The 27,880-nt window shown below is 44.3% G+C and overlaps 1 protein-coding gene across 1 annotated transcript in view; it reads right to left on the minus strand.

The window, feature by feature from the left end:
• Positions 1-311: 311 nt before the first annotated feature.
• ETNK2 (ethanolamine kinase 2) overlaps positions 312-27,880 on the minus strand; it is a 36,947-nt gene continuing 9,378 nt past the window's right edge. Inside the window, exons 3-8 of the mRNA XM_066600124.1 lie at positions 24,660-24,791; positions 6,002-6,144; positions 5,835-5,918; positions 4,265-4,425; positions 2,648-2,721; positions 312-1,129 (exon numbers count right to left, since the gene is read on the minus strand). Of these exons, the coding sequence (XP_066456221.1) occupies positions 1,057-1,129; positions 2,648-2,721; positions 4,265-4,425; positions 5,835-5,918; positions 6,002-6,144; positions 24,660-24,791 (667 nt within the window). The 3' untranslated portion in view covers positions 312-1,056. The remainder of the gene's footprint in view (positions 1,130-2,647; positions 2,722-4,264; positions 4,426-5,834; positions 5,919-6,001; positions 6,145-24,659; positions 24,792-27,880) is intronic.

The following is a 27,880-nucleotide window of genomic DNA, read 5'->3' on the forward strand; positions in this document are numbered from 1 at the left end:
TCTTTTAACCCTTTACAATCCAGTGTCGGATCCCAGCCAACATTGAGATTTCCCTGCATAGCTCCAATGTCGGGTGAGGTCTGACACAGGTTTCTAACACATTGCAGGACAGAGCTACAACATGGGAGGCGGTCCTGCATTTGTATATATTACAATATGCAGAACAGCGCTCCAATGGACAGAACAGACTCCCACATTGGAGCTCTGTTCTGCATAGTGTTAGAAACATATGCTATACACATGGTATACAGCCATAGGACGCCTCTGTAATAGATAGAGAAGCAGAAATGAAGAGAGTCTTCTTATATAAATGAATGTTATAGCAATATACATATATTTACAGGATTATTACAAATGATCTCCCCGATGTGAAGCACTCATAACTCACGTTTAATTAAAAAAAAAAAATTAAAAATAACCGCTAATAAAATCATCACGGCGGGTAATTTTTATGCGTTTATGTTGAGTAATTCCAAGGAATCCAGAACACGCCTTCCCATAGGGAGTGCGAGTGGCAGGGAAATTGGATTGGGAAGGGATGAAAACAAGATAGCATAGCATAGTGACAGATCCAGTTTAAAAGGCTCTGTTCACTATCAAGAAAAGAAAAAAATGGACAGTGCAAAGATACCATATTGCCAATTATACAAATTATTTTCTATAGGGATTTTTGTTAATATTGTAGGAAAAAAATGTGTTTGTGTGTACGCTCATTTATGAATGAGTGTCACCACTGCAAGTAGAAGACTAGGACTATTATCCTGGGCATGGCCAGCTTTTCAGTGTATAATACAGTCTAAAGAAAAAAATAAGATGCACTTCACTCCTAACCTGCAATAAAACGCGTACAATTCTAAGAGTGCGGGCAAATGATCTATGAATTATATTACACTCATCAAGCAGAAATCTGTGGAATTAAGCAGCATTTCTAATAAGACAACCCTCCAATTGTTAGCCAATATAGTGTCATTGATGCAATGTTAATGGTTACACAGGGAGGGGCCTGAAGACTTTCCAAGTTATCCAGTTTTTGCTTTAGTTTACAGTGATAATCCTTTACTTCACATCCCGCAATTCCGTCACTCGTGACTTCACATGAAAGTATTGTTTGAACCTTAACATAGCATACCTGGTGAGAAAGAAAAAGAAAGGACTCAACAACGATAACAAGTAGCCTAGTAAAAGGACGAAAAAGCAGACAAACTGCAAAATGTTGCCGACAGGCCACATTAATTATACAGTTTACCCAGTTTCCCCGAAATAAGCCCTAGCAGTATCTACAATATACAGTCCTCTTTAAATGCAGCATAGTCTGAAGACAGTCTTGGAGAGGCATGTGCCACCAGCAGCTCCATTCCTCCCTACACTACAGAAATGGTACAATGTATCTTACTGTGAAATGGGGTACACTGGTCTCACATTCTCAGGATAGGTGGGGGTCCCAGTGGTTGGACCCCCACAATCTATCAGCTTTCACCATCCAGTGGAAGCATGAAAACTGCTAAAAGCATCCCATCGCCAGAATACCCCTCTAAGCCCCGATACAAGCAATGCTAGATATGGAAGAATCCATAGTAGCCCTGCGGAGCTTCACTAGGCCCAAGGCTACCAAATAGCACTTCACAATCCCGTCATGGGAAGCGGGATATGTAGGGGAGACAGAGGGAGCCCCTTCCCTTTGTCAGACCATTGAAATGCCATGGTCAGCGTTGACAGTGGCATCTGAAGGCTTAGCAGCCAGGGTTGCGGATAAAGGTACCTTTACACAGAACACCTATTGTTTAGGTAGTAGTTTGTACACTTCAGTGACTTTACTGAGGAGTCATTCATTTGCATTTACACCGAGCAACGACTGTTCATTATCGGTTTGCCAAGGTATCGTTCATAGAGGGCTGCTCCATACAAATTCACTTGCAAGTCATTAAAATACAAAACAACTGACTTTACACCAGACGATTTTTGATCAACCACGGACTATTTTCTGGTAAGCTAAAACTATACTAGTGACTTGTTAGCATGTTGGTGGCCATTTTTGCACTCAACTATTACTATTTTAATTTGTTCTTTCGAGCAATTATTTGGCCAGTGGTACCATTTATAAAAGGTACAACTTTTACTCGGATAGTGGCCGCTACAGCTGGATATCAAAAGACAGCCGACACCTGTTAATGTCTTGGCACCTGAGCCCCTCCATGCAAACCCTTAGCACATGTGATGTACATGTATGTTAAATGTTACCAAGGGGTTTAAAAAAAAAACAAAAAACTGACCTCTAAAGAGGTATTTCCATCTCAGCCAAAACATGACTGAAATGGTAATACAGTCCATATTCATAGCTGATGGTGGCCAGGAGTACGGAAATAGCTGAGCTGGCTGTTCTATGCAGTTTCCATACTACTAGTGGCCATGGTGGGATCAGGTGACCTCTGTTCTAAGACTCGTATCTATCAGATGTATCTTGTCTGATATAAAAGGTCATAAAACGTCCAACATGCAAATACCCCTGCAAAGGTACCGATTGTTCATTGGCATTCATTTTCCTGTCCTTATTCATGTAATAACTCATTTGGACACCAAAGAGAATTCTAACTTTATTTTATATTATAAAAAAGCTTGAAGAAATTTTGTAGAACTGCAAGATACTTACTGTGCAAAGTTAAAATCAATGTCTGAAAATCTGTACTGAATGAGAGCCCACAGACCCCAGAAGTAGTGCGATGCCTAAAGGAAAAACAGCGATTACAAAATGCTGATATTATATTCACAAACCTTAGAACAGCAAAGAAGCACTGGTAGAATGAAAAGTGTTAAAGTTTACCGAGATCACCATTCACTTCCGTCTCAGTACAAATAATGCATAAGATGACGAAATCATCCAGATAGGGGACTACATTCATGTCCTTCTTCCTAAGGTGAGCAATCACCTCTACTACCACTTTTGTAAATACTCTGATAGATATGCCAGAAGATAAACAAAGTGAAAGCGTAAAACTTAAATCTTTCAAAATTATCAGAAGTATTTGAGAATTGCCATTAGGAGTCGATAGGAATATAACAGGTCTCTTTAAGCATAATGGTGCACATACCCGTAACAGAATTGGTATAAAATAGGACAAGCTGATTATTCTATGTCAACTCCTCAAAGGGGACTGGAACAATCGCACCCATTGATAATAAGCTATTTATACCGTCCTCCAATTTCAGTTGAAGGAAGGAGGATTGTTATGGAGTAATATAGACCTATTGACGGGGTGGAAGTAAAAGGCCAACAATTGCCATCCTGTAACCTCAGGAAAACTGTATGTAAAGGGTTATTGGTTACCTGCCTCCAAGATTCCTGGAATGGGGATGGTCTTCCCCTAACTGGGTCTACATTACTGAACAAGAACTGGCTGCCTCAAATTAAGAAGAAGGTTCCTACCCCTTCCTCTTGGGATAGGACCATCTACTAGTTTTACCTTAGTTCTTAGGATCCCTAAACTAGAATCTAGGCTTCTGAAAAAAGACAGAATTTTTCTAGGTTGTTTCCTCAGGAAACACCTTCTTCCTATCAGCTGCCTTCTCTAATATTTTGTGGAGTTCCAGGCCGAACAGATACTCCCCTCGAAAGAGAATAGAACAATGTTTACTTTTAGAAGTGGTACCCCAAGTCAAGGATTTCAGCAAATATGCTCAATCTTGCTGAATTACCCTACATCGCATTCAAAGCCCCAAATTTCAGTCTTGCAGATGGATCTGCTAGAAACCCAATAACCATCCTGGCTAAGAGACCCACTTAGGTTTGCTGGTAGTCCATGTCCGCTTCTCTGTGGTCCATAGCAGTCACAGGTGCGCTGTATCAGCAGTCACCACCGCTGAGCTGGGTGCACTAAGGGCTGCAAAGTTGGCACCTGTCCTTAAATGAAGTTTGAAAATGGCCACAGTTGCTGGGCATTTCCTTTATTGTCCCTTCATTTTATAATATTTTTTGAGGTTGTCCTGGTCTATTTTTGGATATTACCCATCTTTGACAATTAGAATGCTTATATAACCCGGAAGATTCCTAGGGCAACCTTACAATATAAGGTTATTATAATGATTTTGTGCTTTATTTGCTTTTCCAAACTCGCAGTAGTCTTCAAAAACAGCAGTAAGCGTTAGCAGTGGTTTCCTAGCTGTGCTACATGATTTAGAGCTATATTTCTCCCCAAGTCGCCCATTTCTTCTGAACCAGAGGAAATATTCCCTTTTATTACTAGACTAGATATCCCACCCTAAAACTCACCAGTACGAATTGATTGACTTGGATAAGCAGATGGTCCACCTCCTTGTCTTGTGGCTCTCCCTCTTCTCCTTTCAGCCTTCTACAGGCACACAAGTAATGCCACAACCACTCCAGCTGAGTCTCTCTGTCAGGTAACAATCGATAGTCTGGCTCGCTCACTCCTAGAAATGCAGGCAGAAGTTCAAACTATTATCAGTTTTAAATTTATAAGTGTTACTGACTTAACATTATAACCAAATATTACACAGTTTCAAAAAGATTGGCATTTTTTGGACAAGATGACCAATTTTTAAGCTTACAGTCAGGAATACTGGCACCATGTGGTTGGTAAATGTTACCGTTGAAATGTTTGAGCTTTGATTGGGAAATGGACAATAAAATTAAGACCAAATGCTTATAGGGGTTCTCTCGGAATCACTATGCGCAGGGGTGGCGGGCGAGCATGTGTGGCACTGCTCCATTCATCTTCAAGGGGGCTTCATCACTATATTCAGTCATTCCTGGTAGTCCCATTGAAAATAAATGGATCAGCACCACACAGACTTTGCTGCGCCTTAATTGAAGCTCCTCCGCACTGGAGGGGGCAGTGAGGAGGATTGGGGCAAAGGACCCCCCATTCTGGGGATGTCAGTAGTGAAACCCCTTCCCTGATCAGGCTCATGATAGAACTAATGGTTAGGCTTGTTCAGCAGCGGTGTCACCCGCAGCGCAGTGAAGGACCACTCTTTGGACAGGTGAAGTTTTAAGAAAAAAGAGGAAGTCAAGGATTCTGGCTAATTTTTCAGTGTTTATCTGGAAATTCTTAGGGTATGTTCACAGGCAATAGAACTATCTGCATAAAATCCACACCAAAAAAGGTAACCTTTCACGGAGTGAAATCTGTTGCAAATATGCATCAAAAAGGATGTCAAAATCCATGTCATGTGGTACAGATTTGCAGCTGCTGAAGCAAATCCATTATATGTGACTATACCCCAATAGGATATCTGGGGTCCTACAGTAAATGTCTATCACGATCAGACAACAGTCTTAATGACGCACATGACAGCGGTGACCTACTCATCGAAAGGCTGGTGTTACAGAATCTGACAATCTTGGCAATGCCAAGAGATTTTTAAGATTCATACCTGCTCATTATTGTTTTTCCAAGGATTCTGGGAAATATGTTGGTGTTAACTTATGAGATCTCACCAGGAATGCATAGAAGGATCCAATAAAAAGTTTTGTACAAATATCAGTGGGAGGCCGGGCTTACATGAATGTCTTGTTACAGCATATACCGCGCACTGAATACGCAGTATCAATCTGCCATTGGTAGCCATGTTGCCATTCTTGTGAATTGAGCAAAAGATGTGCGCGCGCAAAAAAAAAAAAAAAAAGCATGTTCTATCTTGGCGTGTATTACCAACTTATACATGCCAAGATAGTGCAAGGCGATTGGCAGAGTGCAGCAAGTATGCAATGTCTCCCGCGAGCAGCGAATTACGGCCGTCTGAGCCTGGCCTTAGTGTAGTAATAAGTGGCACAATGAAGCATAACTTATATGAAAAAAAATAGATATTTCTATCACCTGCAAATTCGTTAAAATGATTAGCGATGTCATAGGCCTGGTAATTGTATCCAGCGTACTCATAGTCAATAAATCGGACATGACCTGTCAGAAGATAAAGGGAGAGCGTTACGAATATTGGTAAACTTGTTTTTTTGAAACCAATGTTTATGCCTTCAGTGCCTTACCTTCTTCCTCATTGTAGATGACATTCTTACATAGCAAGTCATTATGGCAAAGAACGATTGGCGATTCAAGGGAGGGCAAGTACTTTTGCAGCCAGATAAGTTCCCCTTCCAACACCTTCAGGCTGGGAATTCCTGCTAGCAATCTATGGATGATGAAATAAACACAAATAGATTTTGCATGTGTGTAGGGATCTTGGAATCCTAGGATGGTGAAAGGGAGCATCAAGATATATAAATAAAGACACCGCTAAAACATAACTTAATAAATAATAAAATAAAAAACAGGCCAAGATAACATAGGCCGCCTGCAGACGGGCGGGATTTCCGCCGCTGGAAGCTGCCATAGGATTTCGTTAACAAACGCAATCCTATGCAGATGGCTGCGATTTGGCCGCGCAAAATCTCGCACGGCAAACAAATCGTGGCATGTCCTACTTCTGTGCGGGGCTCGCAGAGCCCCGCAAAGAAACGTCACTCACCGGCCGCCGGCTCCGCTCTGCGCATGCGCCGCCACATGAAAGAGTCGGGGCCGCGGGAGAGGTGAGTGCCCGCGCTGCTCTCTGCAGATGCTCAGGTCGGGTCCCGCAGCGAGAATTCTCGCAGCCGGATCCGACCTGGCCGTCTGCAGGCGGCCATACAAGAAAAACAGATACACTAAACAAACACTAAAAAATGTTCCAGGCTACTAATAAAAACTATCGCAGACCATTTCTTGCTAAACCAAGGACCCACCGAAGGCCGCACTGATCAGACAAAAAAAGGGTCCAACAAATCATATAGGTTAATAGACTGTAATGAAGTGCAATGGAAAGGAAAAATTAGCAAATCCCCTACAGATGATAATACTATGGTCCATAAACCTCGTCAATTGAAGAACGTGAATATTGATGAAGGCGCTACCAATACCAAATTACCATCCTTGCTCTCAATACGACCACTAAAGACGGTAAATTCTTCACTCGTTCAGCTAAGAAGGATTGACTCTAAATAAAAACAAGTGTCTAGATAAACTCCAGTTATCTCAAGGAAGATGAACCATCTCTGATAATAAGTATCTAAATGACCTCCACCTTTTTGATATATTCCGATACTATCATTAAAGGGGTTGTCCCGCGGCAGCAAGTGGGTCTATACACTTCTGTATGGCCATATTAATGCACTTTGTAATGTACATTGTGCATTAATTATGAGCCATACAGAAGTTATAAAAAGTTTTTTACTTACCTGCTCCGTTGCTGGCGTCCTCGTTCCCATGGAGCCGACTAATTTTCGCCCTCCGATGGCCAAATTAGCCGCGCTTGCGCAGTCCGGGTCTTCTGCTCTCTTCAATGGAGCCGCTCGTGCAGAATGCCGGCTCCGTGTAGCTCCGCCCCGTCACGTGCCGATTCCAGCCAATCAGGAGGCTGGAATCGGCAATGGACCGCACAGAAGAGCTGCGGTCCACGGAGGGAGCAGACCCCGGCGGCCATCTTCAGCAGGTAAGTATGAAGACGCCGGACCGCCGGGATTCAGGTAAGCGCTGAGCGGTTTGTTTTTTTAACCCCTGCATCGGGGTTGTCTCGCGCCGAACGGGGGGGGTTAAAAAAAAAAAAAAACCCGTTTCGGCGCGGGACAACCCCTTTAAGATGATAACCTATCACAAATGACGAGTGTCAAAATAAACTCAAGTTCAACGTGTTTCACCAGTACTGGATCATCAGGAGCTAGGTAATGTAACACAGCCAATCGCTCCCTAAATTCTGACGGCCTAATAAACGGAGCAGCACCTTGATCACTAGACTAACTCCTAATCAAAAGAGAAGATGGAGCATACAGCCACAAAAATAAACTGTAACGGACAGCCCTGATGGTGGGCTGGTGGTGTGGGTAGGAACAGATTTGAATAAAAATACTCACGCAGAAAGATACCAACTGGATCTTCAGGCTTGACAGCTGCCACCCACATGATTTAGCCCTATAATGTCTGGATGATAATCATCCCGTGTAAAAGAGCCATAAAAAAAAGCTGCGCTACGAGTCTATGCCTGCGTAACGATATGCTGTGTAGAGGAGGTGGTCGTACTCATTCACTGGATTTATAAAAAAAAGAAAAACTATAGCCCGGACCATACAATCCGGGAAGTCGTAGTCCTCATGCACTCGGCACATCAGGATCAGGCTGCGGAATCCAGCCCTGACTGTGGTTGGTGACTCTGCATATCTGTCATTCTCCGGCTTCTTTGTACCGCGGATGGTCTGTGTGGCTCACCGTCATACAGATTTTTTCTTTAAAACTCTGGCTTTTCCCACGTCATTGCCTAGCGATGACACAGAATCCGTGACCTTGGATGCAGATCGAACAGCTTCCATTGACTTCAATGAAAATCATCTGCGCAAAAATGGAGCATGTTGCGATTTTTCATCTGCAAGCGGAAACCATAATCCACTCATGTGCATGAAGAATCACTTTTCCATAGCATGTTCATTCATATTAGCCCATGTGCATGAGGCCTTAGACTGGTATTCCTTACACCAGTCTTAAACTAAAATACCATATATACTCGAGTATAAGCCTAGTTTTTCAGCACATTTTTTAATGCTGAAAAAGCCCCCCTCGGCCTATACTCGAGTGAGGTTAAAAAAAACCAAAAAAATGCAATACTTACCTCACAGCCGGCGTCTGTGTCCCCAGCGTGATGGTCTCCCCAGGGGAAGAATTCTGCCCGCTGTCAGGACCCTGCCTAGCTTTCAAATCCACCGCCATCAGCGCTGTGTTAGGTAAAGCGCTGTGATTGGATCGAGCACCAGCCAATCACAGCCAGCGCTCGATGATTCACAGCTATTCAGTGGATAACATCACTGAATGGCTGTGATTGGTTTATAGACGCTGGCTGTGATTGACTGGCGCTCGATCCAATCACAGGGCTTACTTACACAGCGCTGACGGCAGGGGAATTCAAAGCCGAGCACGAAGATGACAGCTGGAAGAAGTCTAAAGCAGCTTACTGCACCGCCGGGGAGATCATCGTGCCGGGGACACAGAAGCCGGCTGGGAGATGAGTATTGCATTTTTTCTTTACCTAGTAATATACTCGAGTATAGCTAGGCTTATACTCTAGTCTGTTTTGTACCAGTTTTTTGTGGTAAAACTTATTGACTCGGCTTATACTCAGGTCGGCTAATAATCGAGTATATACGGTACATTTGATTAAGATTTGCCAAACGTATTAAGCCACTAGCATGTCTTAAATTGGCGCATCTTTGATTGCCAGTGCTTGAGAAATTAAAATCTGTGCCGACCAAGAGTAGTCCTACATATATGCTATAGTTTACGCTAGTTTCTGGCATAGAATATGGTAAATCTGTCGGCCTGTGGTAAGCTTCGCCCTTTAAGTAAACAGCCCACTCTTCTCACCACTATTGAAAATTGATGACCGGAGAGTAAAACAGAAAAAAGTTACAAATTATTGACCATAATTAGCGATTTTTCAACTCCAGAATTTTGCTGCAAATGCAATAATAAATTTCCCCCTATTTTCCACCTTTTAGGTTTCTTCACAATACGATTACCGCTGATTTGCAGCATACAGCTCATAGCGTGGCTTAGCACACTTGTATTATCTAACATGTCCCTAGCAATCTCTAACACTCATTAGAATAATCTGGATAAAGACAATACAGTTTCTCAGGTAACCAATAAACCTGGCGAATAATCTGCCTGAATATTCTGTAACCATTGCTTTCAGGGCTAGAATTAAGAAATGTATTCAGCGCTCGCTCTATAGTCCTTACAAAATGCCACAGGACATTGGGCAAACATAATGCATCATTATCACCAGTATATACTAATACAGTATATACAAACTCATGCGGGATTAAATAAGGTTTTCCCACAACAGCCAGTTAATCCTCTATCTATAGGCTAATGGATGACTATGAAGGTGTAATTGCTGGGACCAGCACCGAATCCAGGGCCCAGAGCGTTCAGTAGTAAATGCAGTTACAGATGCGTTCTGCTGCTCCCTTCATTTTAATCGATGTGCCAAAGACAGACGAACACCTAAACTTTGAATTAATGACGTGATGAGCATGCAGGTTGACCATTTTAGGACCAAAAATTCATCAATTATTTTTGTTTTTTCTACCTGCTTTTCAAGAGCCATAACATTTTAATTTTTCCATTGAAATAACCAAATGAGGGCTTGTCTTTTGCAGCATTTTTTTTTATAAAATGGTGCCATTTAATGTATGTAAAAACTTTTAGAAATGTTTAAGTCAGGAAAAAAAAATGCAACTTTGGTGAGTTTAGTGTTCACTGTACAGTAAAAGTGACATATTAACTTTGTTCTATGTGTCAGTACGATTACAAGGATACCAAATTTATATATATATATTTTTTTAATGTTTTTCTATTTTAAAAAAGTTTAATTTGTTAAGCAAAAATTGTTTCCCAGTGCCATATTCTGAGATCCATACCTTGGAATTGAAGGGAAACTGATCAGATTTGCTGATGACACAAAGCTAGGAGGGATAGATAATAACTGGAGAAGAGAGAGAAGATTCAAAAAGATCTAGAAAAACTTCAACAGTGGAAGGTGACTAGCAGAATGGTATTTAACAAGGAGAAATGCAAGGCTCTACATCAGCAAGAAAAATGAAAAAAGCACATACAGAATGGGAGGAATTGAGCTAAGCAGCAGCACATGTGAAACAGACTTGGGTATACTAACAGATCACAGACGAACATGAGTCAACAGTGTGATGCAGCAGCAAAAAAGGCAAACACAATCAATTCTGGGAAGTATTAAGAGAAGCATAGAGTCTAGATCACGTGAGGACATTATCCCCCTCTACTCTTCCTTGGTCAGGCCTCATCTGTATTACTGTGTCCAGTTCTGGGCAACCCAATTTAAAAAAAAAACAAAAAAAACACATGGATGAACTGGAGCAAGTTCAGAGAAGAGTTAGCAGGACGGTGAGAGGTCTGCAAATGTCCTATGAGGAATGTTTAAAGGATCTGGGAACGTTTAACTTGCAAAAAAGAAGGCTGAAAAGAGACTTAATAGCTGTCTACAAATATCTGTAGGGCTGTCACAGTGCAGAGGGATCAGCTCTATTCTCATTTGCACAAGGAAAGACTAGAAGCAATGGGATGAAACTGAAAGGGAGGAGGCACAGATTAGATCTTAGAAAAAAAAAAAAAAACTTTGTTGAGGGTGATCAATGAGTGGAACAGGTCGACACAGGAGGTGGCGAGTTCTCCATCAATGGGAGTCTTCAAACAAAGGCTGGACAGACATCCGTCTGGGATGATTCAGTAAATCGTGCACTAAGCAGGGGGTTGGACCAGATGACCCTGGAGGTCCCTTCCAACGCTATCATTCTATGATTCTTTAAACTTTATTTTTCTGTTGACTGGGCTGTGTTAGGGCTTTTTGTGGCACAAGCTGTAGTTACTATTATTCACATTTTGGGGTGCATATATCTTTTTTGATCATTTTGATCACATTTTATGAGAAAGGGGAGAAAGAAGTGCTTCAGCACTTTTTTCTCCCCTGTCTCCCTGCCACATACAGGACCTCTGGCACATCCAAGAAAACCTTTGGAATTGTGTCACCCCCAGGCATCCTGTTGTGTTCAATCCAGCCGAACTGACGAAGGGGCTCGTCCCCGAAACGAGTTTGCAATTGCTGATTTTTATTTTGTGAAATAATAAAAAAAGAAGTGCGTTCACTATCGCATATTGGACCTTAAAGGGGTTGTCTCGCGAAATCAAGTGGGGTTATACACTTCTGTATGGCCATATTAATGCACTTTGTAATATACATTGTGCATTAAATATGAGCCATACAGAAGTTATTCACTTACCTGCTCCGTTGCTAGCGTCCCCGTCGCCATGGTTCCGTCTAATTTCGGTGTCTTCTTGCTTTTTTAGACGCGCTTGCGCTGTGCGGTCTTCTCCCTTCGGCTCTGCTCGGCAGCATCAGCGTTTTGGCTCCACCCCCTTGTACGCGTCGTCGCGTAGCTCCGCCCCATGACGTGTGCCGGTTCCAGCCTCCTGATTGGACCTTGGACTTTGATATGAACTTGGACTTTACAGTTACAAGCCAGCAAGGAAGAAAAAGACAAATGGACTAAAAAGGGACGGCATATGGTGAACAGTCAACAGCACTTGCCCACCACGGTCCCTGTGCCCCATGATGGCCCAGCTGACGCACGGAAAGACGCACCTCTCAAAGCAGTAATGATGTTGACGCTTGAACGAGCACGGGTGTCTCCTTGGTTTTCTGTAGCTGCTGCATCATTTGTCCAATTTTGCATGATCTTTGCCGTAAGCAACAGGGCAGAAGTAAATTTGCCACATCACACTTGCCTAGACCACTCTACCCATTTCAGGGATTGCAAATTTGGCTACACTCAGCTCCTACTTGTTGGGAAGCATGAATATGTGCTTGTTGTTGTTGATGTTTTTCAGGTTGGAGACCTACTCTGTTACCAAAGTAAATAAGCAGGTAACCGCACAGAAGCTCATGAATGAGGTAATCCGCAGATATGGGGTACCGGAAGTGATTGAGTCAAACAAAGGTACACACTTCACAGGTGAAATAATGCAACACATCATGTCTATTTGGGTATATTTCAGGCTTTTCACACACCCTACCGTCCGCAGAGTAGGGGGAAAGTAGATACAAAAGGCAATGAAGAAAATGGGCAAATTTTGAATTGAGTGTCTTCCATTAGTTCTTTTTCTCCGGAGGGTACATGCCACAGTGGCCGAGTTTGGGGAATGATTTTCTTGTTAATTTTGTCATAGGCCTCTCCAAGGAATTGTTAATAATGCATTCTGTAGTCTCTGCTTTTCTCCCAGGTCCTACAGATGAGTGTCACAATCTGAAACCAGGTGACAGGGTCTATGTGAAAAAGTTTGAGCAAGAAACCCAGTTTAAAAGTCCTTACCAGATGTTGCTCACCACCCACCCCAACTGCAGTCAAGCTCGAAGGAAAGCCCACTTGGATCCACACTTCGCACTGAAAGAACTCATGATCCTGCATATCCTTTACATGCTATAATGTGGTACAATTCCTCTAGCACACACCTTTGACTACTGTACACTAGCCCCCTGTTTCAGAACAAATTAATACAATCAAATGTGCAATATGAAGACTACACTGAGGGTGAGAATCCAACACCGCATCGTGCTAAGAGAGAAGTTGAGACTCCAGGTGGTAACTTTGACCCACATGTATACATAGATGCAATAGGAGTGCCAAGGGGGGTGCCAGATTAATTTAATTCTAGAAATCAGGTTAAAGCAGGTTTTGAGTCCTTATTTGCTATTGTCACTGTTAATAATAATGTAGATTGTATGAATTATATCTATTACAATCAGCAGAGGTTTGTAAACTACACCAAGGATGCTTTGCAAGGGTTAGCTGACCAGTTAGGGCCCACTGCATCCATGGCCCTAGAGTGGCCCTGGATATGATTTTAGCAGAAAGAGGTGGGGTATGTAATTTCCTGTATGTGTATTATCCCTTTGATCAAAAAGAGTATGAGTAAGGGACTGGATAATGTGACCAACGTTTCCCTTGTTTGAAAAAAAAAAAAAAAAAAAAGATGGAGACAGTTCCGATAGTGCCAACCACGTACGTTACCAGAAGAATGGAGAAATGGACTAGTACTGCGCCGCCCCGGTCTCATAAGATGGACTGTCAGTGGACTTCCCATTTGCCTAGGGAAAGTGCAGAAGACCTTAGGTTCCGGCGAGGGCACACCCTGCGGGGTGTTAACTCGTACAGATAGAGGGTATGGATGCCCGGAAATAAGCCCAGGGAATCCATGGCCTCCTTCTGAGGTGAGGTAGGGATCCCCCTTTAGGAGTAGGGACTTACGGGCAGTGGAGAAACCCTGACGCAAGGGAGAGACGACCGAGGAAGAGTGCAAGGTCTGATGCTTGATCTCCATATTAAGTTTTTTTGGGGGGTTTGTGAAGGTATATATATATATTGCCATATGTTTTTTATGCTTTATACCTATATGCAAGTTCTATTCAATTCCAAATGAGAAAAAACTTAATCTGTCGCCTTACATCAGATATTCCAAAGGCCTTGCAAGGCGAAGACAAAATGTATTTTAAACACAGCAAAGAAGAATCGGACGAAGGACGCGTACTTGGCTGTTTTCCCGGAGGCGCCGTAGCAAGATAACGACTGTTTTCACTGTCTCAGGCCGGAAATCCGGACTTCCCATATATGGTTATGAGCCCATCACCCATTCCTGGTGATGAGACAAAGGGTATAAGATCTCATGTAATCTGTAATAAAGGGCGAAGCGCAGTCATGTCCCGTGTGAGAAACTATACCAGACCTCTGTGTGGTGTCTCTTCTTACCGCCGGCAGCGGGGCGGGCCTGATTGGTGCTGTACTTAGAATTTTACCCTGACATCCCTATATTTCAAAACTGTCAAAGAGACCCTCACTCTACATCTAGTTCATTATTTTACCTCCATTACTGCTGGAAACCCTTTCCAAAAAGAAGCACTAACAACACATATAACATTAATCCCCAAAGAGAGAAAAGATGCTACTCTATGCAGTAGTTATAAAAACCCATATCTTTAATTAACCCTTTGCAATCCAATTTTGGATTTAGGGTTTCCTAGGGGGCTCTCTTTGTGCCATTATACAATGGCGCCATCTGCTGGCTAGAGGCAGTACTGCTGTATGGGACATGCTGGAGAGGCCCTCGACAACAGAGCGGCCAGTAATATACAGTAAGAATACCCTGCCGGACATCTTCCGACATCAGAGCTGTACAGCCTTCAATCAGAATGTCTTCAGACGTCAGGCAGTGGATTGGAAAGGGTTAATAATGATGTTAAAATATACGCAAAAATCTTAGCTAACAGAATAAAAGTGATCCTGCCTGGTCTGGTCAACTGAGCAGGCGGGCTTTATCCCGAATAGAGAAGCCAAGAATTATACCTCAACACCACTTAACTTGATACATTTAGCCCATCATGATAAGTCTCCATTAACCCTTCTTAATACGGATGCAGAAAAAGCCTTTGATAGAGTTGATTGGTTCAAAAATTTGGTTTCCCAGAATCCTTCATAGACAAGATTATGGCCTTGTATTCACTTCCTTGGCTAGAATCAAAATTAATTCGGATCTCTCCCCAACAGTCCACATTAACAATGGAACTAGACAGGACTGCCCCCCTGTGCCCCTTATTGTTTGTTCTAACTATGGAGACCTTTTTGGAAAAAGTCTGACAAAATAACAAAATCACGGGTATGAAGTGTGGCTCCAGGGAAAACAAATCGGCCTCCTACGCAGACAATATGGTGTTTTTCGTTACAGACCCCAAATCGCAATCCCTCACATTCTACAGGAGTTTAAGAACTTTGGCCAGATCTCCAACTTCAAATTAAATCTCTAAAAATCAGAATTATTAAATATCAACATGAAGCAAGACCCATGGACAGAAATCTTAAAAATCTCGCCATTCAAAAACTCGAGTAAACAAATGACCTATCTAGGGGCAAGAATAACGGATCTTTACAATTTAAACTTTGTGCTCTCTTGGAGCTCTCTGCCGATTTCCTGGTTTGACAGGAAGAACCTAATTAACCCCTTCCCGCTCCTGGACGTACCTGGTACGTCATGGTAGCGGGATACTTCCCACAACATGACGTACCTGGTACGTCAGGTCATTAAAGTGTCGCCGCGGTGACAATCGCGGCGACAAAGCAGTGATGTCTGCTGACATAGTCAGCAGACAAGTGCTGCGTCCGGGCTGGGGACCAATCAGAGCGGTCCCTCCCCCACGATCGCTGTGATTGGTCAGGGAAAAACTCCCTGACCAATCACAGCGCAGCAGCGGACTTCGCGCTGTTTACAGTAGGGGCTCCATGTGCAAGCACCGCAGTGTGTTTCCGGTGCCTGTAGATAGAGCACCTACTGTCATATCTCTGTGAAAAAACGAGCGATTAGTGTGTAGATTAGGCGTGGAGTGGAGTGGAGTGGAGTGGAGTGGAGTGGAGTGGAGAGGAGAGGAGAGGAGAGGAGAGGAGAGGAGAGGAGAGGAGAGGAGAGGAGAGGAGAGGAGAGGAGAGGAGAGGAGAGGAGAGGAGAGGAGAGGAGAGGAGAGGAGAGGAGAGGAGTGGAGAGGAGTGGAGAGGAGTGGAGAGGAGTGGAGAGGAGTGGAGAGGAGTGGAGAGGAGTGGAGAGGAGTGGAGAGGAGTGGAGAGGAGTGGAGAGGAGTGGAGAGGAGTGGAGAGGAGTGGAGAGGAGTGGAGAGGAGTGGAGAGGAGTGGAGAGGAGTGGAGAGGAGTGGAGAGGAGTGGAGAGGAGTGGAGAGGAGTGGAGAGGAGTGGAGAGGAGTGGAGAGGAGTGGAGAGGAGTGGAGAGGAGTGGAGAGGAGTGGAGAGGAGTGGAGAGGAGTGGAGAGGAGTGGAGAGGAGTGGAGAGGAGTGGAGAGGAGTGGAGAGGAGTGGAGAGGAGTGGAGAGGAGTGGAGAGGAGTGGAGAGGAGTGGAGAGGAGTGGAGAGGAGTGGAGAGGAGTGGAGAGGAGTGGAGAGGAGTGGAGAGGAGTGGAGAGGAGTGGAGAGGAGTTAGTGATCAGTGGAGTGGAGAGGAGTTAGTGATCAGTGGAGTGGAGAGGAGTTAGTGATCAGTGGAGTGGAGAGGAGTTAGTGATCAGTGGAGTGGAGAGGAGTTAGTGATCAGTGGAGTGGAGAGGAGTTAGTGATCAGTGGAGTGGAGAGGAGTTAGTGATCAGTGGAGTGGAGAGGAGTTAGTGATCAGTGGAGTGGAGAGGAGTTAGTGATCAGTGGAGAGGAGTTAGTGATCAGTGGAGTGGAGAGGAGTTAGTGATCAGTGGAGTGGAGAGGAGTTAGTGATCAGTGGAGTGGAGAGGAGTTAGTGATCAGTGGAGTGGAGAGGAGTTAGTGATCAGTGGAGTGGAGAGGAGTTAGTGATCAGTGGAGTGGAGAGGAGTTAGTGATCAGTGGAGTGGAGAGGAGTTAGTGATCAGTGGAGTGGAGAGGAGTTAGTGATCAGTGGAGTGGAGAGGAGTTAGTGATCAGTGGAGTGGAGAGGAGTTAGTGATCAGTGGAGTGGAGAGGAGTTAGTGATCAGTGGAGTGGAGAGGAGTTAGTGATCAGTGGAGTGGAGAGGAGTTAGTGATCAGTGTGGTGTAGTGGAGTGAGTGTTAGTGATCAGTGTGGTGTAGTGTAGTGAGTGTAGTGAGTGATTGATCAGGCAGTGTAGTGAGTGTAGTGAGTGATTGATCAGGCAGTGTAGTGAGTGTAGTGAGTGATTGATCAGGCAGTGTAGTGTAGCAGAGTGGAGTGAGTGATCAGAAGTGCAGTGTAGTGTAGTGAGTGAGGGATCTGTAGTGTGTGATCAGAAGTGTAGTGAGTGAGCTGTAGCGTGCGATCAGCAGTGTAGTGTAGCGCAGCGTGTAGTCAGTGTATCCCTTGGTGTAAAAAAAAGAAAAAAAAAGTTCCTGTTGTTCCCATTTCGTTACCTGTCCCGTCACCCGTTATTAGTTAGTGTAGCGTTTAGTTAGTCCGTCTAGTGTGTAGCGTGTCGTTAGTCCGTGTACTGTCAGTGTATTCGTCTGTGTAAAAAAAAAAAAAAAAAAAAGTTCCTGTTGTTCCCATTTCGTTACCTGTCCCGTCACCCGTCATTAGTTAGTGTAGCGTGTCGTTAGTCCGTCTAGTGTGTAGTGTGTCGTTAGTCCGTGTTGTGTCAGTGTATTCGTCTGTGTAAAAAAAAAAACAAAAAGAAAAAAAAAAAACCCACTTACGTGAATACACCACATAAGTTTCCGCGTTCTTTCCGACCCTCGTCCCGTGGTCACCCCATCCCGCAGTGTCCCATCTAATAAAACTTTTTCCCCGTGTGCCCCATTTTATATAAATATGGCCCGCAGGAGGTACACTTCAGAGGAACTGTATGCAATCATTGCATCAGACTCGGACTCAGGTAGTGGTGATGACGACCCCACTTTTTTGGCATTCTCCGACTCCTCATCCTCATCCTCATCCTGCGAGTCTGAGCTCCCTGCACCCCCGAGAAGGCGTCCAAGGACCGCCACTGACCCCAATGCATCAGATGCTCACTGGAGTACCCCGGAAGATTACAGACCCCAGATCCCTGATTTTATTGGGAACCCAGGGATTCAATTTGATCCGGAAGGGCTCAGAGGGAAGGACTTCTTCAAGTTTTTTTTTTCTGAAGAGTTCATTGCCCATATTGTTACCCAGACGAATTTGTACGCCCAGAATTTTATAGAAGAAAATCCCACCTCCAGCTATGCCAGACCCGATAAGTGGACCCCTGTGGATGCACCAGAGATAAAAAAATTTTGGGGGCTTATACTAACCATGGGGCTAATAAAGAAGCCAACAATCAGGGCGTACTGGTCTACCGATATTTTGTACCACACCCCAATGTTCCGCATGGCGATGTCGAGGACGCGCTTTGAGTGTATTTTAAAATTTCTGCACTACAATGACAACCAGCTGTGCCCCCCCAGCGATCACCCCAATTACGATCGGTTGTATAAGATCAGGCCCGTAATAGACCATTTTAACGCCAAGTTTGCCCAGGCGTATGCCCCACAGATAAACATTGCAGTAGACGAGTCCCTGGTACACTTCAAGGGGAGGCTAAAATTCCGCCAGTACCTGCCCAGTAAGCGGGCACGGTATGGTGTGAAGTTGTACAAGCTGTGCGAAAGTACATCAGGGTACACCCACAAGTTCCGTATTTACGAGGGGAAGGACACTAAAATTGAGCCCCCAGAATGCCCCCCCGTGCTGGGAGTAACAGGGAAAATAGTGTGGGAACTGGTGCACCCACTATTAGACCAGGGTTACCATCTGTACCTGGATAACTTTTATACCAGTGTCCCCCTGTTTCAGTGCCTCGCTTCCAGAGGAACAGTGGCATGTGGCACTGTTCGGAAAAATCAAAAAAGCCTCCCTAAGACGCTGCTTGGGCAACTGCTCAGAAGGGGTGAGAGCCGGGCCCAATGCAGCGACAATGTATTGTGCGTTAAATATAAGGACAAGAGGGATGTCCTTATGTTGACGACAATACACGGCCACAGCAGTACCCCCTGCCCAGTACGAGGTACCAGTGCAGAGACCCCCAAACCAGACTGCGTCCTCGACTATAATAAGTACATGGGAGGAGTCGATCTATCAGACCAGGTACTGGAGCCCTATAGAGCCATGCGGAAAACACGGGTGTGGTACAAAAAACTGGCCGTGCACCTCGTACAGATGGCACTGTATAATGCCTACGTGCTGTTCCGAGGTGCAGGCCACAGGGGGACATTCCTTGAATTTCAAGAGGAAGTTATCAAGGACCTAATATTTGGGGACCAGGAGGTGGGGGAGAGGCCCAGTACTTCTGGAAGCGAGGCCACAAGAATTGTACCAGGGCAGCATTTTCTCAGTGAAATTCCCTCCACTGCGACGAAGGGAAGGACCCAAAAGAGGTGCAGAGTGTGCTACAAACAGGGGATAAGAAAAGACACCATATACCAGTGTGAAACGTGCCCCACACAACCCGGCCTCTGTATAAATGAGTGTTTTAAGATCTACCACACGTCCCTGAAATTTTAATTTTTTTATTGCCCTGACGTTTTACCCTGATGTACTTCGCACAGCTTGTACATAAAGCCACATGCCAAGTCCTTCCCTTCTGAGCCCTGCGCCCTAAAAACAGTTTAGATTCACATATGGGGCATTTCCCTGTTGGGTAACATCATGGGTTACGTTTTCTCCTTCTGCCCCTGGTAAAAAATAAAAATCTGGGCCTAAACTGAGCATTATTGGAAAAATGTGAATTTTTCGTTCTCAACTCAAATTGTTAAAAAAAATTCCTCAAATACCTGTGGGTTCAAACCGCTCACTACACCCCTTAAAAAATTCCCTGAGGGGTGTAGTTTCCAAAATGGGGTCAGTTGTTGGGGGTTTCAAATGCACTGGTACCTCAGGGGCACTGCAAACACTACACGGTGTCTGAAAATTATTCCAGCAAAATCTGCATTCAAAAAGCCAAGAAGCGCTCCTATCCTTCCGAGTCCTGCCATGTGCCCATACAACAGGCTACGTCCACATATGGGGCATTTCCGTGTTCGAGAGCAACTGGGTAACGCATCATGGGGTACGTTTTTCCTTCTGCCACTGGTGAAAAATGAAAATCTGGGCCTAAAGCTAAACATTATGTGAAAAATTGGATTTTTTCGTATTGAACTCAAATTGTTAAAAAAAATTCCTCAAACATCTGTGGGTTCAAACCGCTCACTACACCCCTTAATAAATTCCCTGAGGGGTGTAGTTTCCAAAATGGGGTCAGTTGTTGGGGGTTTCAAATGTACTGCTACCTCAGGGGCACTGCAAACACTACATGGGGTCTGAAAATTATTCCTGCCAAATCTGCATTCAAAAAGACAAGAAGCGCTCCTTTCCTTCTGAGACCTACCATGTGCCCATACAACAGGCTACGTCCACATATGGGGCATTTCTAAAAACTGCGGAATCTGGGTAATACATTCCAAGTTTTGTTTCTTTGCTAACTCCTACTGTTTTATATATAAAAAAAAAGGTTTTATATTGAAAATCAGTAGAAAAAAGGAACTGTTCTAATTTTTGATGCACTTTCCTTTAATTCCTGTAAAACATCTAAAGGGTTAATAAACTTTCTAAATGCCATTTTGAATACTTTGAAGGGTGCTGATTTTAAAATGGGGCAATTCATGGGGGATTCTGATATACAGGCTCGGCAAAACTATGTCTGAACTGCATTGGTCCTTAAAAAAATTTAGATTTTGAAATTTGCTAGTAAATGTGAAAAATTACTGCTAAATTTATATACTTTGTGGAGTCTGCAAAAAGTAAAATAACACTTAAAAAATGATTGCTGTGTAAAGTAGGCCTATGGGAAATGTTAATTAATAACTGTGTTGTGGTGTTTGACTTTCTATCTTACAAAGAAAACAATTCAAAGTTTGAAAATTGTGAATTTTTCCAAATTTTCAGTAAATTTGGATTTTTTTTCCTAATAAAGACAAAATTTATTGATGAAATTTTTACACTAACAAAGTACAATATGTCACGAAAAAACAATCTCAGAATCACCTTGATAAGTAAAAGCATTCAAAAGTTATTAGCACAGAAAGTGACAGATGTCAGATTTGAAAAATAAGGCTTGGTCCTTAAAGGAGATGTCCCGCGCCGAAACGGGTTTTTTTTTGTTTAAACCCCCCCCCCGTTCGGCGCGAGACAACCCCGATGCAGGGGTTAAAAAAACCACCCGCACAGCGCTTACCTGAATCCCGGCGGTCCGGCGTCTTCATACTCACCTGCTGAAGATGGCCGCCGGGATCCTCTGTCTTCATGGACCGCAGGGCTTCTGTGCGGTCCATTGCCGATTCCAGCCTCCTGATTGGCTGGAATCGGCACGTGACGGGGCGGAGCTACACGGAGCCCCATTCAGAAAGGAAGAAGACCCGGACTGCGCAAGCGCGGCTAATTTGGCCATCGGAGGGCGAAAATTAGTCGGCACCATGGAGACGAGGACGCCAGCAACGGAGCAGGTAAGTATAAAACTTTTTATAACTTCTGTATGGCTCATAATTAATGCACGATGTACATTACAAAGTGCATTATTATGGCCATACAGAAGTGTATAGACCCACTTGCTGCCTCGGGACATCTCCTTTAAGCTCAAAATAGGCCATGTCATTAAGGGGTTAATAATAGTCTGCCTGCCAAAAATACTATATGTACTGCAAACCCTTGGAATAGAGGTCGCGCGGATCTTCTTTGCGAAACTAAAACACCTTGTAGTAAAGTTTATCAGGCAGGGAAAAGGACATAGGAATAAATATGCAACGCTTATTAAAAAAAAAAAAAGGTGTGGTGGCATAAGGCTCCCAGATTTTGAACTGTATTGGATTGCGTCACACCTGAGCCGTATGGCAGACCTTACCTGCCAAACAAGTCCTAAGCTTTGGGTGGAGAACCCAATCTCTAAAATGTATAGGGCTCTGACAGAACGAACAACCCCCCTCCTTTTTCTCCCGATGGGAATCTGAAATAAACACCCCCTTTACCACAGATGAGATAAAGGATTTCCTATGTAGGTCACATTAGTCCTTCTCCACTAGGTTCCAAGAATTAAAATTACAAAATCGTCTCCAGGTGGTATAAAACCCCAGCTCTACTCAACAAAATAGACCCAGACTATTCTCCTCTATGCTGGAGATGCTCAGGTAGCATTGGTTCGTACACCCATATTTGGTTTTCATGCCCGTTCTAAGGCTGGGTTCCCACAGGTCGGAATCCCGCCTTCGAGCCCAAAAAACGCGAGATTTCTGCCGGGAAAGCGCCGTTTCAAAACCCACGACACTTAGCCATGGGTTCTAGAGCAGCTCGGACACATGCTTTTCCCTTGCAGCCAACGCTCCCATAGAGAAAAGCGCGGCCACAACGGAAAAAACAAAATTGACATGCTGCAGCTGGGGAATCCGCTCCGCAGCGCCGGCTTTGCTGCGACGGATTGGCCGTCCTCAATATCGTATAGAGAAAGTCTTTTCGACTAATCTCGTCCACATGGCTGGCTAATCCGGAGATTACCGGCCACAGGCGGATTTGCCACTGTGAAATTCTGGAAGAGATGCAAAGGATACTTAGTCTTATTTTCAAAACTAACATCACTCTTAGGCTGGATTCACATGAATGTATATCGGCTCGGTTTTCACGCCGAGCTGATATACGTCGTCCTCATCTGCATGCGCAGACGACCTGTGCGGCGCGAGCACGCCGGAGCGGCCCCATTCAACGGGACAGAAGAGCAGACTGTGCAAGCGCGTCTAATCGAGGCAGAAGAAGGCTTCGGTCGGCGCGATGGAGACGGGGACGCCAACACCGGGGGAGTAAGTATATAACTTCTGTATGGCCAATATTTAATGCATGATGTATATTACAAAGTGCATTTATATGGCCATACAGAAGTGTTTAACTTCACTTGCTTTTGCGGGACAACCCCTTTAAGGCTACCTTCACACAAGCGAGCGCAATGTCAGGCCGAGAAATCTGGCTTGTTTCACACGTAGCTGAGAATGGACAAGTGTTTCCCATTGATTTCAATGGGAAACATCCCATAGCACTCGCTTACACATCACATAATGTGCAATGTGTTTGACTGACCCATTGAAAACAATAGGCGATGTGTTCTGAGGGGCGTGAAAAAAAAAATTGGACAGCATCGCTGTGAGGGAAAACATCGCTCATGTGTATGACTCCATTCATAAGAATGGAGTTCATATTCGCGAGAGTTTTGTGAATCTCGCAACAAACAAAACTTGCATGAGATTCAAGCTCAGGTGAATGTAACCTAACAGTTTGAGAGGGGCGCATTATTGGGATGTGAGAAGCTGGATAGTCGCAGCGACGAATTGTCCCCCCATCTGGGCCTTTCTGACCAGACTGTTAGGAGGTGTTGGGACCAGTGACTGTATGAGGGCACACAAGGTGACCGGGCTCAGGACGCCCCGACAGACCACCAGGAGAGAGGAGCGTCTGACTGTCCGACAAGCAGCTCCAACTGTTTCATTGGTGCTTATCTAAAAGAAATTTGGTGCCCATTAAGTGTTTTGCCTTTGACATCCACCGTTTACCTTAGTTTGCAGTGGTGTCCTAATCAACAAAATTGAACTGCTACGGAGTGGAACTGCGTTGTTCTAGGGGCTAGAGACTCAACCCTGCCTTTGCTGTGGAGCGGCACACTGCTGGTGTGATGGTCTGGGGGTTCATCACATGACAGTCGGCCACCCTAGCAGTGGTACGAGGGAAAATGACAGCTCAGCGATATGTTGACATCCTACCGCCACACGGATTCCAAGAGGCATTTACCAACAGGATAATGCTCGACTGCAGACACAAGGGGGTCACAGGAATTTCCCCACAACATAGTCACACTTCTGTGGCCTGTCCAGTCACCAGATATATCACCAATAGAAGAGAAATGGGGCTATCAGGGATGCCAGTTTCGACAGCCTAGAAATTTGCACGATCTAGAGACCGAGTTACGGTAAATAGGGACCGACACGCGGTAGAGTGCCATACAGAACGGATATGTCTTTATGCCCACCCATATGACATCTTGCATCCAAGCTAAAGACGGCACAACAGGGTACTAGAGCCTCCATGTCCGCCCGTATAAGATATTGTATCCAAGCTAGAGGCGGTACAACAGGATACTAGAGCCTCCATGCCTGCCCGTATCACATCTTGTATCTAAGCTAGGAGAGGTACAACAGGGTACTGGAGCCTCCATGCCCGCTCATATCACATATTGTATCCAACCTAGAGGCGGTACAACAGGGTCCTAGAGCCTCCCAGTTCTCCACAATAAATGGTCCTTTTGCTCTGATACTGTAATCACTTACTTATATCAACATTACAAATCAGAAAAAGTTTCATTCTATTCGAACAACTCCTAGGTGCTGGATATTTTTTTTACTATGAGTGTACATAATGAAGTTCATCTCCGCTCAATAGTACACACTGCTGCGACAGAATTTTTTGTACTCTACTCGAGGATCATTCTACTATAAACTATTACTTTCATCTGTGCGGTACGCAGTCATACCTGTCCTGGATTTCCTCTTCGGTATGCAGGATAGATAGGTACTTGTTCAGCTTCTGCCACAGAACGGCCTTTGGAAGGCAGCCATTATGAGCTGGGATACAGTGATATTTGGCCATCTCATGTGCAATCAAGCTGTCAAAGCAAGAGAATCCAACCTTAGATGATAGGTAGTTTGACATCATTACTGCATACTTTGCTTGGATTGCTATAATAATGGTAATACATATACATTTATGATATACCGGTATGTATGGATATTCCTACATGTAAGGGCAGTTCACACCATTTAAAAATCTGTTAGATCCACACTGGGTCTTTCTTACCTGGATCTGATACTTAACCCGTGGCAGAAATCAGAGGCTGCACCTTGGAGTTCTACCATGGTTTTGCACGCACATGGAAACCACACCAAGGATCAGCATGTCAATGCTTTTCTTCTGTGACACAGGATTTCAAAATCAACGAGATTTTGCCTAATTCAGACGTGGGATTTCTGCACGGAATATTGTGCAAAAAACTTAAAATTAAATTATTAGAGTTCAAATACTCTAGTGTACTATACAGTATGAAAGTCCCCATTATACTTTAAAGGGGTTGTCTCACGCCGAAACGGGTTTTTTTTTTATTCAATAGGCCCCCCGTTCGGCGCGAGACAAACCCGATGCATGTGTTAAAAAAAAAAAACGGGTAGTACTTACCCGAATCCCCACGCTGCGGCGACTTCTTCCTTCTTCTTACTTACCTTAGTAAGATGGCCGCCGGGATCTTCACTGTAAGGTCCATTGCCGATTCCAGCCTCCTGATTGGCTGGAATCGGCACACGTGACGGGGCAGAGCTACAAGGAGCAGCTCTCCGGCATGAGCGGCCCCATTCAGAAGGCAGAAGACCGCACAGCGCAAGCGCGTCTAAAATCGCCAGAAGAGGCGATTTTAGACAGATCCATGGAGACGAGGATGCCAGCAACGGAACAGGTAAGTGAATAACCTCTGTATGGCCCATAATTAATGCACAATGTATATTACAAAGTGCATTAATATGGCCATACAGAAGTGCATAACCCCACATGCTTTCATGAGACAACCCCTTTAATTAGTAATCGTCAACCAATACAATCTGCAGCCTGTTGTGCTATTAGTCCATGCATAAAACATAAGTCTGCCCTGGGGCGAGCATAGAGAACTTGTTTTCCCGTCACACCCTCACTGTGGAAGTATCGCAGGACAGACAGCTTCCATTGACTGCAACGGAAGCCGTTCGTGCATTTTCCCTCACAGAATAAGAACATGCTGCGATTCTTCCCCGCGAGCGATTTCTGCTCGATTTCTGATTCTCCCCCTCGAGCGATTTCTGCTGTCGATTTCCGCTCATGGGCAGGGGAGAATCATTTAAAACAGAATGTCTATGGACGGACATTGCTGTGGAATTCAAGGCAGGTGTCTGGCCATGATTTCCGCATCGATAATTCATCGATGGGCATTAGTCCTAATGCCGTTAAATGTGGCTCTGTAAAGATGGCCGCCCCCATAGTCATGTACAGACAACAGAATAAGTGAATAATTCAAATCCTAAAATTAAAACCAGACTGAGAACCATTTTCCACTTTTCTCACGTGTTTTTATTACTAGGAATCTTTGGGGGGTGATCTAGTTTCTTTAAGACAGTACTCAGTAGTACACAGAAACCTCTGTACAGTTATAAAGGTTTTTAATCTTTTTCTACATGCACTAAGTATTATATGTGAAAGGTTTGTTATACTTTTCTTATCTAATTTTGATGATGCCTTTATGAACGCTTTTTTTGGCGCTCTCGCAGTCCTACCCTTAGGATAGCTCATCAATATCAGATTCCGAGGGACCTACTCTTGACATTCTCACAGAACACCTGTTTAAGAGGGCCACAATGCTCGAGAGCCATGGCTTTTACATTACATACCAGGCACAGCGCTGTACATTATACAGTGGCTGTCTTTGGTATAGCAGCTCAGTCCTATTCACTTGAATGAGACTGGGCTACAGAATGGCCAAGTCACCAATGGGCGTGACGTCACAGGCCAATGAAGAGGCTGCAGCAATCGCCTGAGCGTTGCAGCTATTCAAACAGTTATCGGCCAGCTAACCCCTACATCTCCAGGTCAGTCTGTGTACTTTGCTGCAGTGATAACATGCTGTACATCAACCAGACCACTGCAGCCAGTCACTGGCCTCAGCAATAATTGCATTTACAGCATGGGTCGTTGAGTCCAGTGACTTGCTGCAGCGGTCATGTGAGTATACAGCATGTCCTCACCGTGCCAAAGTACACAAAGACGAGCTGTGACCATCAGAGTGTTGGCACTGAAGAGGTGAGAGATTTAACAGATGAGTAATCATCACATTAGTAATTTTTATTTTTTTAATTCAGACAACCTTTATTACCAATCTACCAAACATGCTGATAAACTACGATGGAGCCTTTAATCAGCTATCCCATCCCTTTCTCAACTCTGAGCTCATAGCTTTTGATTTTATAGATCATGAACTGTTGCTTGCTGACAGTGAATGGAACAAAGAAAATGGGCTCTGAACATGCTCAACTTACTAAACTTGACTATAATGCACTTGTGTATCAGAAAAACTAACCGCCATAACCAAATTCAATGGGAGCTGTGCCTGCGGTACCAAACTTGGCCACTGCAAGTGCTTCCACCACTGTCAACAATGACAACGGGCGCAGTGCAGAGTGGCGAACCTCCATCGATGAACTATTGCCGACCTATCCTGAGGTGACGTGATCAATAGTAAAAGTCCTGGACAACCCCTTTGAAATACAGCTGTCTGTGTATGGATTCTGGCCTGGTTTTCAATTCCCAATCACTGTTCTAAACACCTGTATAAAGGATCGGACATTGATTTGCAGGAATGCTGCCATCCAATAGGTGGCACTGCAGAGGTATTGTTCCATCTTCCTTATTTGAATATATTATCCAGGAGGAGCATACATGGCCTTATAAGTCTCCTAACTCACCTTCTAGGTGCTCTCCTTAGGCCTCATGTCCACGGGATAATTAATATTTAAAATCCGCAGCGTTTTTCCCGCACGCGGATCCGTGCCCCATAGGGATGCATTGGACACCCGCAGGTAAATACCTGCGGATGTCATTTTTCCCTTCAGGCGTGGATTTGCGTGCGGGAAAAAAAAACGCGATATGCTCTATTTTCGTGCGGGTCTCCCGCGGGGACAG

This window comes from Eleutherodactylus coqui, chromosome 4 (assembly GCF_035609145.1).
Source record: "Eleutherodactylus coqui strain aEleCoq1 chromosome 4, aEleCoq1.hap1, whole genome shotgun sequence".
In the NCBI taxonomy this organism is placed as follows: domain Eukaryota; kingdom Metazoa; phylum Chordata; class Amphibia; order Anura; family Eleutherodactylidae; genus Eleutherodactylus; species Eleutherodactylus coqui.